Raw genomic sequence first — 13,501 nt, 5'->3', positions numbered from 1 at the left:
TTTCGCTTAAATTAAATCATAAACAGCCTTCCGCCCAAAGGCGGATCCAGGACCGATTTTCGGGAGGGGCCATGAACTTTTTTTGGGGAGGTGTACCTGGGGCTGGGGCCAGGGGGTAATTTTTAAAAATTACGGTTAAAATGGTGAGTTTGAAGGCACTTTTTACACACTTTTGAGTTCTATAAAGACATTCAAAAGGCATCGTTATTAAAGTATTATTAAAGTTGTTACCGATTCATCCACATTTCTTCGGATCCAAGTGCAGTTCTTTCAACAACTTTAATACTATTTTTTCCAGTGCTTCTCCTGTCACTCTGTCAGGCCTTGTTCTTCCCCTTTTTCTTGATTTTCACTAATAATTGTTTTTATGTTCTCATACGCGTCAATTAACTTGACAAAGTTTTCACCAATGTTGTTATTGTGTATGTATTTCAAATTTAGATAAAGCTGTTCTACGTGGGATACGTCGCGCGTCGGATATTTCGTCAAATATGACAGAGTAATAATTTGCACTTTGAACCTGATTCATGTTTTGTTCAATTATTTCTTCACAACAACATGTTATTAATTATTGATTTTGACTGGTGTTACTAATTAATATATGCTGCTGTGGATAGGTGTCGTTAAATAGTCTTATCTTCTGATGTGATTTTAAATCTTAACAATTTCCCTCACTGCTAGGTCCAGCACCTTCGTCGAGAAGCAGAAGGCCATCACCACGACAGCCTCTTAGAGGAATATTTTGTCGACCTAAGAACACTATAGACTCTACTATTGGTCGTAGTCTTTCTTTATTTTCTTGTATCTGTTTAGACCTTTGAGGGTCTTTCTGGTTTGACTGACTTTTGCGGGTTGTGATAACTTTGTAGAAAATCCACCTATACCTCAACGCACTCCTTGTGATATGATGTTTTTTCATGGATTTGTATGGCTCCGTCTTTGCCCATGAGTTTGGCGAAAGATGTTTAAGGTTTCATGACAAGGCTTTCGGCTGTCATCCCTTTATTATGACCATATTTTTCATTAGAAAAATAAAATTCAATACTTGTAAAACAATCCCTTTTGACTGTTCGAAAATACCAACCAACTCCTTTGTTGTAAGTTCTGGTGATCCAAGTAACGCTTCATTTCTTTTTTATTCTTTGTGTGTATAGAATATGGAAATTGATAGGACTCTGATAGCTGCCAAGATCGTTCTAATAATTGGCACTTATCTATATTTTGATTTATAAAACATCCTATGTCATTCTTGAAACTTCTGTTACTGCTTTTAATCAATTCTAGTCCAGAAAACATATTTATCCCCTGTTTTATACATATTATATATGTTTGAAGCTATTAAGAATATTTGAACTGCCAATATTTAAATTTATATTTTTTTAAATTCTCGGAGGGGGCCATGGCCCCCTCCCTGGATCCGCCCTTGCTTCCGCCTACCTCTTGGCAGTTTGAACATTTAATTCAAGCGAAAAGCAATGTTTATTTGCCAAATAAACATTTTTTTCTATTTTCTGACAGCGATAGAAAGTATTTTGAGTTAAATAAATTGCATACATTCTCCTTTTCTCGTCAATTAATTTAATTCAAAAATTATTTTATGGCCACCCTGTATAAATGTTGACATTAATGTTGATATTACTGAATAGATAATTAACCAACCTATCAAATGAGATGCGACACGATCCCTATTCCTATTTAAAAAAATCATCGATTACGTCATCACTCTTAGATGGATGACGTCACTGGTATCAAATATATGCCATAACATTGTAATTTAAAAATAAAAATCCACCTATTTCGGAATTTTTCTCCAAAGCTCCAAAGTCTTTCATTTTAGAGAAAATGAATTTATTCCATATTTTAGCCCCTCTCTATATGTCTGAATTGCCGATATAAATGAGGCAGATTAAATAATAGGCTATTGATTATGTTCAAAATAAGAGAGCTAAGAGGAACTACAAAGTTAACGGGATTTTATTATCTCATATGGTCAATGGACCTCTAAATTTGAAAAAAAAAGCGCGGAGTGCTTCCATTTAAATGGGTGCATTTTTGAGAAAAGAAGTGAATCAGTCCCTAGGCACAGGGTAAATTAGGGTGAGTTCTCTTTACTTTTGGTACAAACACGTCTACAGGAAAATTGTTCCAGGTTAAATTTGCTATCGAAATATCATATTTTAAAGTCAAAAGTATTTTTTTTACAAAATCATCTTTAACATACAAGCAAGAAAAAAACACGAAAGACAGCAATTTTGTTTTTTGCCCCATAACTTTTTTTTACAGAAATATAGGTTTAGGCATTACTTCAGAGAAAAAAACTTCCATCCTTTCTCTTTAAAATGACGTTTGGTATAAGTCTCTCCGATTGATAGTTTTCGAAATAGGCTTTTCCAAATTACGCCACTCACAGCATTTTTGAGAAATTTTCCCCATTATTTCGCAATCATTGTTCTGTAACTTTTTTCTACGCATTTCTAGGTACATGTAATGGTACATTAAGTACAAAGACAAGTCAATTACCTTTAAAATGGTCTATTGCATAAGGTCGTATGACTATTTTTAAGCAAGTTATGCTTTTTCAGGATTTTATACTTTCAAAGATTTTTTTTTATGATTATTATTTTAAATTCCCATTAGGACTTTTTTCTTGTATATTTAGATATATACATTGTGGAATAAAAAACTTATTTTCTTTACATTAAAATGGTGTATTGCAAAAAAATTCTAGGACTATTTTTAAACAAGATATCCGTAGGATATCCAAGGGTATCCGTAATTTGAAAAAAAAATTTAAAATTTTTTTTCAATTAGAAGAATAGGTATAATGGCATATTATAACATAATCTTTAATTCTAAATAACTTTTCTGAATAACACTTTTCGATATTGTGAAATATAAAGGTACTTTACTCTTGAGCGAAATTCATATTTTTTACATACCTCGTACACTATAGGTATTAGACAATGCAGAGCATTTTATAAACAATAATTTTCTTCATAAAGTTAATAATAAAAAAGTTTTCCATATGTCCAACTACATGGACAATGTATATATACCTAAATATACAACAAAAAAGTTATAATGATAAATTTAAAAATAATCGTAAAATATATCAAAAATCATTAAAAGTATAAAATTTTGATAAACGATATCTTGCTTAAAAATAGTCATACAGGCTTCTACGATAGACCATTTTAAAGGTAATTGACTTTTCTTCCTACTAAATGCAACATTGCATATACCTAAAGCTACGTAAAAAAAGTTACAGAACAATGTTTGCGAAGTAACAATGAAAATGGCCCAAAATCGAGTGGCGAAATTTGAAAAATCATATTTTGGAAACTATAAATTATTATAGAAACTTCTACCAAACATCATTTTAAAGAAAAAGGATGGAATTTTTTTTATTCTATGAAGCAATATTTCCGTGGAAAGAAATTATGGGGCAAGAATCAAAATTCTTATCTTTCGTGTTTTTGTCTTGATTTTCTTTTGAGTATATTTTTGTAAAAAAATATTTTTGACTTTAAAATGTGATATTTCGATAGTAAATTTAACCTGGAAAAATTTTCCTACAGACGTATTTGTACCAAACGTGCATAGAACTCACCCTAATTCGCCCTGTGCCTAGGGACTAATTCACCCCTTTCTCAAAAACGCACTCCTTTAAATGGTAGCACTCCGCGGTTTTTTCATATTTAGAGGTCCATTGACTATATGAAACAATAAAACCCCGTTAACGTTGTAGTTCCTTTCTAAAATACATAATCAATAGCCTATAAATTATTAGAAGAATTTTTTACTAAGCAACAACATGTTTGTTTAATTTAGTAGTATTTTGTATTTTGACAACGACACCCGATTTGGGAGTTGAACCGTTAATAAAATTATTTTTTTTAATTTAATTGTGGCTTATTTCCCATCTAAATAGTTAATTATAAAAATGCCACAACGAAATAGCTTCAGAACAACATTATTTTTTATGTTATTCTTTTGTGTTAATATATTATTGTTTATATTCCAACAACGTTTAATTATTTAATAATACCTAAATCACTTAAATATTTTTTAACAGCAGTAGGTATATAAAATCAATGTCAATATATATAGCCGTTAGCATACACTAAAACCGCTAGCTGGTTTCAATACTCTGGTGTCCAAATCTGTTAGTATTTGTAAATGTACTGTTTTTCCAAACCCTAACTGATTTCAACACCATAGTGTCAACACACGCTAGCATATGTAAATGTACTGTTTTTTCAAACCCTAACTGATTTCAACACCGTGGACGACCGTGGTGTCAACACGCGCTAGCATCTGTAAATGTACTGTTTTTACAAACCCTAACCGATTTTAACACTCTGGTGTCTACACACGCAAGCATCTGTAAATATGCTGACGGGACAGAGCCGGTCGGTCGGCCCCAATGAATGTACAAGGATATTCACTATATTTTGACCCCCTTGTAAACTGCTTTATTTACAGAATTAGAAAAAAGTGTAAAATACAAAAGTTTTTCGATTTTTAAATTATGATTTTTTGACATATATTTCGTACTAGTGACGTCATCCATCTGGACGTGATGACGTAATCGACAATTTTTTTAAATGAGAATAGGGGTCGTGCTCTAGCTCATTTGAAAGGTTATTTAATTCTCTATACAGTACTATAAACATTAAGATCATTATTTATACAGGTTGTCCAAAAAGATTTTTTGAATTATTATAATTAATATAATTAATGTATAATTAATCATGTTAATGTTTGTATTACTGAATAGGGAATTGAATAACATTTCAAATGAGTTGGCACTCGACCCCTATTCCCATTTAAGAAACAGTCGATTACGTCATCACGCCCAAATGGATGACGTCACTAGTACGATATATATCGTCGCCTCAAAGCAACAGTAGGTTATGTACATATCCTACTGTTGCACGAGTGGACCGACCAACCAGTTAAGTCATATTGGACCGATGCGATGTGTATGTATATACGCATATACGGTGCACTCGTGCAACAGTAGGATATGTACATATCCTACTGTTGCTTTGAAGCAACGATATGTCAAAAAATCATAAATTAAAAATCGAATAACTTTTGTATTTTACATTTTTTTCTAATTCTGTAAATAAAGCAGTTTACAAGGGGGTCAAAATATAGTGAATAGCCCTGTACATTCACTGGGGCCGACCGACTGGCTCTGTCCCGTCATACAACTGACCGACTATAATAACTTTTATTTATATTTAATTTAGAATGTGTGTACTGATTTTCAGCCTTAGTAAATGGATTTAATTACCTTCGTATGAAAGCAACTTTGATACCCTCTCAGTAACCCCTGTTCTACGTTTCGCTTGACCGACCGCAGTATGTTTCTCTACACAATCACAGTAATCAACTGTGAAAAATCTAGCTTTAGTAAATTCAAAGAGATTTTTCAGCGCTGCCCCTTGGCCTATTAGGGGATTATCGCTGTTAATTGTTGTGGACTACTAAAGGAGTATTTATTTATGATAATTCACAGAATGGCAAACACGCTTGCAATATACAACCGTACTGACTCTAATGTTTGGAATAGAGAACAGAGTTAGAATATGCTGACAGCCAAGAATTTAGAGAACTTTTCTAAAAGTCAAATATCTAGCGAAGGAAATCAAACAACCACACACATGTTATCAAAGATATGGTTCTTCTTAGAGGCTTTTTTCAGTATGACGCAGGTGACAGAAAAAAGGCACGTCCCTGATACATACACATGTATAACAGTTATTCCAGTTGTTGATAGATGGCGCTATAATCGAAAAAAAAAAGATTTAGCTTTATCGATTTACTGAGTATTTACCTATTACATATCTATACGACTATAATTTAAAGTTCTTCTCAGTCTTTAGTGTGTCATTCATGATGTAATATATAATTTTAAAAATGTAGAGAATCATATATCATAGCATGACATTTTAATTAAAACTAACAGTTGTCAGAATCGTTATTTGGTATAAAAACAAATCAATTGTGTTTATTTCATTTATAAAAAGGTATGTTCTTTGATTTGTATAGTTTTATAAATTGTGAGATTATAGTCGTATACAGGGTGATTGATTAGTAAGGTAAAGCTCAATAGCTCCGCTATAGTAATAGATAGCAATAAAAGTTAATAACAAAAATTTTAGCCACATTTGAGCTTCACATTACAAAATTAGTTAGAATGTTACAGGGTGTTCGATAACACAGTGGCAGACCTAACTTATGTTTTTTTAAATGGAACACCCTATATTTTATTTTATATTCGAAATCATGTTAACTTCTCCATCACAAAAATATAAAAGTTTGTAATGTTATACAGGGTATTTACAAAGTTATAAGCACAACAGCAATGGTTTATTAATGCCATATTTTTTATTTATTGTCAAAATTTTGAAGAATTATTGATATTGCTAATTTTCTTTATATCAAATACAGGGTGAGTCAAAACGCAAGTACATTATTTTCTCAGTAATGTTAAATGGAACACCCTGTATTTTAGATCATTATTGAAAAGTAACATTAACGTACTTTAATTTTTATATAACATTCCCTATGCCCAAATTTATTAGTTTTCGAGATATTTTCATTTTTCGGAGCAAATTATTTTAGGTGTTTAAATTTATCTAAATTTTAAGTAAGCCATGACTAAAACAATTGAAGATTGCCGAGTATCAATCCGGTAATCAATGTAACACTGTAGCAAATAAAGAAATAAAATAATTTATTAGTAATACATTTTACAAACAAAAACTAGTAACTAGTAGAAAATTAGTAATAAATTTTACAAAAAAACACACAAACACAAAATACAATATTTTGTGAAGACAATTAAACACTACTTTTGTACGTAAATGTAACAATGTAACAAATAAAGAACGAAACATAATTTATCAGTAATACATTTTGCAAAAAACATGTTTGAAAAAATTAGATGCTACTTTTAGTAAAATATTTTTAATATTTAATTACATAAGGTGTTCAAAATTATCTCCTAACACATTTATGTACGCCTAAAAACAATCATTGAATGAGCTACTTACTCTACGGAGCATCTGTAAATTAACACATTGAAATACACTTTGTATTCTATTTTTCATCTCATCCCTTGTTGTTGGAGGTATTTTATAAACTTCATTATTAACGTAACCCCAAAAAAATCAGTCCAGTTTATTAAATTCTGGTGATTTGGGTGGCCACGCTACTGGTCCATCAGTCCAGTTTATTAAATTCTGGTGATTTGGGTGGCCACGCTACTGGTCCATTGAAAAATGAAAATATCTCGAAAACTAATAAATTTAGACATAGGGAATGTTATCTAAAACTTAAAGTACGGTACTGGTATTTTTCAATAGTGATACAGGGTGTTCCATTTAAAATTACTGAGAAAATAATATACTTGCGTTTTGACTCACGCTGTATTTGATATAAAGAAAATTAGCAATATCAATAATTCTTAAAAATTTTGACAATAAATAAAAAAATATGGCATTAATAAACCATTGCTGTTGTGCCTATTTTTATTTATACAGGGAGTTGAACTTGTTACGATTTTCATACAAAATTAGTTATAACTTTGTAAATACCCTGTATAACATTACAAACCTTTATATTTTTGTGATGGAGAAGTTAACAAGATTTCGAATTTAAAATAAAATATAGGGTGTTCCATTAAAAAAAAAAAAAAACAAGTTTGGTCTGCCACTGTGTTATCGAACACCCTGTAATATTCTAACTAATTTTGTAATGTGAAGCTCAAAGGTGGCTAAACTTTTTGTTATTAACTTTTATTGCTATCTATTACTATAGCGGAGCTATTGAGCTTTACCCTACTAATCAATCACCCTGTAGATAATACATAAATCATTTTTTGTTCGATTATAGCGCCATCTATCAACAACTAGAATAAATGTTATAAATGATTTTAATCACGGACATACCTTTTTTCTGTCACTTCTAACTTAATGCGTTAGAAAGAAATCGAAAAACTGTGACGCACTGAAAGATGCCTCTGAGAAGGAGTATAGATACCTATTGAGATCGTATAAGCAAATAATTATAATTATCGATATGTTACAAAGATTTGTAACAATTATTTTTCAAAGAATTTTACAGAAATTAATATATCTATTATTTATAATAGAATAATTAGGCCACACCGGGCACATCTTATGGCTCTAGGATTAAGGTTTGCATAATAAAGAAAACACAGAACTTAAAACAACGATGTATATTACATTATATCTCCGTTACTTTTATATACATTTTTATATTAGACACCGACTGAAAAAATCTGTCATTTCCGTCAAAAATTGCCTTTTTTTAATAATATAGAGTGGCATATCACAGAAAGTTGAACATCTTGATAAATTTACCAAGCAGGTACCTTCAACTTTACATTATTAATTCATTTTTATGATTTTTCACTGCCGGGTTTTTTATACTCATTCGCTATCTTTTTGACTACAGGAACTTTTTCTTTTAGCTTTTCCTTTGCGTTTTCTGCTTCCGATCCTTCGCTCAACATTAAGGTTACAAAATCTGAAAAAAAATTGGAACATTATTCATTTTATTGTACCGGGTGTCCCAATAAGAATGGCTCTCGGCCATATCTCAGGAACCGTTTGTAGTACAACTTTTAGAAAAAAATATTTATAACAAAAGTTGCCTCGGGAAAAGCCTGGAAATTATTTTCATAATTTGTAGGTTCACCGCTAGAGGGCGTAATTGACTATCAAAAATTTAAAAATCAAAGTTTTACAAAATTTGCCTAACGAAAGGGCACTGGAAATCCGATCATCGTATTCTTCATACAATTCTGCGCATATTTGATTTCACAAGTTTAAGTCTACCTTTGCAAATAAGATGTGGGGGTGAGTGGGAACCTTGTTCTGAAAAAATGGCTGTAAGTCCGGTTCTGCTAAATCGAATTTTGTCTTGTTGAAACAGCTCTTTTTCGTCAATGTAAGAGTTATAATTTCGAAACAATGTATAAAGTAATATGGCAGCTAAGAGGCGTTATTTAATTATTTTTAGAAATCTACGTTTCCTTTGGAAAATATTAAATACAAGGATGCATTTTTAATCCTGTATTACAAAATTAGATCAAATTAGCAACAGAATAGCGAAAACCGCATGTCGATACCTTTTTTCTATCTCGAAATATCTTACGTGTAAATTCTAAACATAACTGTAACTGTCACCGGTAAACGAAGTTAAGGAAAGGTAGTGTGTTGTGGAAAAAACAAAGAAACATTTTTTAGATGTCAACGTGTATTAACTAAAACAACAATAGGACAAACAAAACTATAAAATATAACAAAGAAATAAAAACTACTACTTAGTGATGACTTAAATGTTCAAATTATGGCCCATAATTTTCGATGCAAGTATATACTCTTTAAGAGTATATATTGAAAAGCAGTCTCAATTTCTGCTATCGCAATGCTTTGCATGGCGTTTCTCACTCTCTGGATTATGTTTTCTCGAGTAGGGGGCCTATCGGCAAAAACAAGGTCTTTAATCCGCCCCCATAAATAAAAGTCTAAAACAGTTAAATCTGGTGATCTGCCTAGCCAAAAAATAGGCTTCCACATCCTATCCATCTATCAGCGAATGACTCATCTAAAAAATCTCTTACTACTCTGGAAAAACGCGCGGAACAACCATCGTGCTGAAACAACATGAACCTACAAACTGCTAGCGATACATCTTCCAGAAGAAGAGGCAATTCATTCCTTAAAAAAAGTTGATAGCGTTCACCAATAATAGCATTATCGAAAAGAAAGGGTCCAATTATCTGACTATCACCAAATTTAACTGTTTGGTGTGGGGACGGTTTGGTATTTCACTTTTATTTAGGTATGGGGACGGATTAAAGACCTTGTTTTTGCAGGTAGGCCTACTCGAGAAAAAATGATCCAGAGAATACGAAACCCTATTCAAAGCATTTCGAGAGCAGAAATTAAGACTGCTATTCAATTTACTCTTGAATGAGTAAAGGCTTGAATCAAATATGATGGGCAATAATTTGAACATTTGAGTCGTCACTAAGTAGTTGTTTTTATTTCTTTGTTATATTTTATAGTGTTGTTTGTCTGATTGTTGTTTTAATTAATTATATACGTTGAGATCTGGAAAATGTTTCTTTGTTTTTTCCACAGCACACTACCTCTCCTTAACTTCGTTTACCGGTGACAGTAACGGTTAGGTTTAAAATTTACACGTTTCTTAAGATATCTCGAGATAGAAAAAAGGTATCGACATGCGGTTTTCGCTATTCTGTTGCTAATTTGTTCTAATTTTGTAATACAGGATTAAAAATGCATACAGTAGACGCCCTCTTAACCGACCGTGCGTCGGCTTAACCGACCGACCCTACTCCTTTTTGGATGATACTATTTTTAGATTAGAGGTCATACAAGTTTCATAATTTGTCTTGAGTGATATTGTTAATTACATATGTATATACAGTAAAACCTCGATATAACGGACTAATTGGGGGGACGGGGTGTCCGTTAAAGGCGAAAGTCCGTTATATAAAAATAGGTTTAAAATAAATCACAAAACTTTTTTTTTGAAGTTCTGTTTGCACTTTTGATATTTTTGTTGTTTTTTTATGATTCGAAATGTGTCCACATTATGCTATAATAAAAAGTTTATTGAAATTCTTTGTAAAATACAGAGACGTTTTTAATCTTTTTTCACATTTGAAGACCACAGGAAAAGAACTTGATAAGTCTCGTTTTTAATACCACTTTGTAGCTTTAATTACATCGTTTCTAAGAGTAACACAATACAGAGTAATAACTTGATAAGTTAAAAGATATCAGTGTTTAAAGAAACCCTATACAGGAAAAGAACTTGACATGTCCATTTCAAACAGGGGAAAACGTTGATAAGTCCAGGTAATTAATATGCAATATATAATATGTAATTTTAAAAAACTAAAACGTAAAGCATCAACAAATATATCAATTTTTTTTCTAATTGATTGTAAGATGTATTTTAACATAATCACAGAGTTTTAAACTTTAAAAATGTTGTCCTAAACGAAACCAAAAATGTGACTTATCAAGTTATTTTCCTGTGGTCTTCATTTGACCGGATTTTCTTGTCCGTTATATCCGAAGTCCGTTAAAAAGAGGTCCGTTATATCGAGGTTTTACTGTACACATCGACGTTCGTTTCACTTTATGTTTTGACTTAATTTGTTTGAAAATGAATCGTGACCCATGGGAAAAGTTATAGCGGACGGACTATATTTACATACTACTTTTTTGTTTATAGATCATAAAATATATATATTTTTAATAGAGTTACATATGGAATGTCTTTCTGATGGTGGTTTTAAAGATTTTCGGTTTAACCGACTTTTTGATTATCCGACCTATGGGCAGGTCCCGTCATGGTATCTAGAAAAGCCCTAGATACAAAGTTTACTACTTTTTAAACAATTAGAATAATTGAAATAAAAACATAATAAACAATATTTTAAATCTAAGACTTTTCGTTAATAAACTGCTTTCTGGCTGCATCCCGTATCTCCGGATTTTACAATATATAATCACAGAGATAACGAAAATAGGAGAAAGCAAATAGAGGACACTTAGGCCACGCATTTACCTTCTCTTCGTCTAGGAAAAGGACCGAAAGACAGTTTCTAAATACTCAAAACTGAGTAAAAATGGAAAAAATAAAGGCAGTTTTTGTTTATATTCGATTCAGAGTTGGACCACCATCTCCATATAGCTATTTCAGCATCCTCATGCCTCCTCAGTGAAGCTATGCAGTCACAACTCTGAAAGGAACATAAACAATGTGCCTATTTGATTTTTTAATTTTTGATATTCAATTACGCCTTCTAGCGGTGAACCTACAATTATGAAAATAATTTCCAGGCTTTTCCCGAGGCAACTTTTGTTATAAATATTTTTTTCTCAAAGCTGTACTATAAACGGTTCGTGAGATATGGCCGAGAGCCATTCTTATTGAGACACCCGGTACAGTCACTCACGGTAAAATATTGCAAAACTTCCGAATTTTATAGAACTGTTTGGATTTGGATTGACATGATATTTGGCATACACATAACTAACATGTCAAATAAAAGATATTGTGCCGATGTGTGCTTTTGCCCTGGGGATAAGTAGGTACCACTCCTTCTCGGAGGGTTAAAAACATACGTTAAAAATAAGTCCGGAAGTGGATAAACTGACTAATAACTTTTGTTCTATAGAGTTTTTTCACAAGTCAATAATTTTTGAGTATTTGTTTGCGAGTGAATATGTTCATTTTTCAAAAAACACATTTTCAAACGGTTTTTCGCAAATAACTTGCCCATATACCTGTTAACCTATGCAACATTTTCCGTCTATCCAATCAAATCCCCATTATTATAATTTGAGCGATAAACCATGTTATTGAAGACTATAGAAATAACCCCTTGTAGCGGCATGTAAGTACAACACGTGAACATTGCATAATCACAGACTGCATACATTTGCATATGTTGGCAGGCATAAGAACGTTTGTTATTGCCAGTATGTGTGCGTGCATACAGGTACAGCGAGCTTTACAGGGATCATAGCCAATACATGTATTTCGGCTCTAGGCGGTTGGCCAACAAAATATTTTCAAATAATTATTATATTATACAAGTCCAATACTTCAGTCGACTGCTGGATTCTGAACTAAGCTACGCAAATGCAAAAGCCCACGTACATTTACCATTTCAGTCTGTTTTAAATCAGCCGAACGAGTCTAGAGGTGGGCTAAATTACGATACAGTGATATTTTATTCATTGTAATTTTTGTCTGTAATTGAATCGGTCATTGCGAAAACAATACATGTTACAATGTGTAAATTTTTCAGGAAACGTAAAAATATTTGCATTAATAGCTGGATATTCCGAGATAAAACTATATTTTATATAAGTATTATGGGTTATAAATGAATCTTTCTGAAAGGCAAAAAAAAGTTTAAATGTTTATATGTTTAAATGTAAATTTCATGGCGTTGAAAAGCGTCGTCATTTTACCCAAAATATGGACTTAGATTGTTTTCGCAATGACCGATTCAATTGTGATTTAACAGAGCAACGAAATATTCGTATGTTAAACTCCTAATAAAAAGTGTTACCACTATGGACCATCGTAAAATTCTACACGTGTTATTATTCTGTTTAGGTGTCACTATTATAAAATTGGGTTTGCTATTAGAACGCATACCATGCCACTAGTGCCAAACAAAAATAGAAAAATTTAGTAGTTTATGGAACATTTTTATAGAAGTGGATGATTATTATGCATCATGCAATATTTGTAAGATAAAGCTGTCTTATAAAACTTAGAAAATGATATGAAAATGAAACATTTTGGATGCTTTGCACACACAATAAATAAACTTTATTGTGAACGATGGCTTAAAGGATGAGGAAATCAGCCACAATTTAACTTAAAAAATGATTTTATTGAC

General features: G+C 31.8%; 1 protein-coding gene across 1 annotated transcript in view; it reads right to left on the bottom strand.

Moving 5' to 3' along the window:
• Positions 1-8,239: 8,239 nt before the first annotated feature.
• The window catches only part of LOC126885965 (E3 UFM1-protein ligase 1 homolog), a 33,414-nt gene continuing 28,152 nt past the window's right edge, over positions 8,240-13,501 (bottom strand). The window contains exon 6 of the mRNA XM_050652803.1: positions 8,240-8,565. Within this exon, the coding sequence (XP_050508760.1) occupies positions 8,438-8,565 (128 nt within the window). The 3' untranslated portion in view covers positions 8,240-8,437. The remainder of the gene's footprint in view (positions 8,566-13,501) is intronic.

The sequence above is a fragment of the Diabrotica virgifera genome, chromosome 6 (genome assembly GCF_917563875.1).
Source record: "Diabrotica virgifera virgifera chromosome 6, PGI_DIABVI_V3a".
NCBI lineage: Eukaryota > Metazoa > Arthropoda > Insecta > Coleoptera > Chrysomelidae > Diabrotica > Diabrotica virgifera.
The sequence above is the reverse complement of the archived record's forward strand: the minus strand, read 5'-3'. Positions and strand labels throughout refer to the sequence as shown.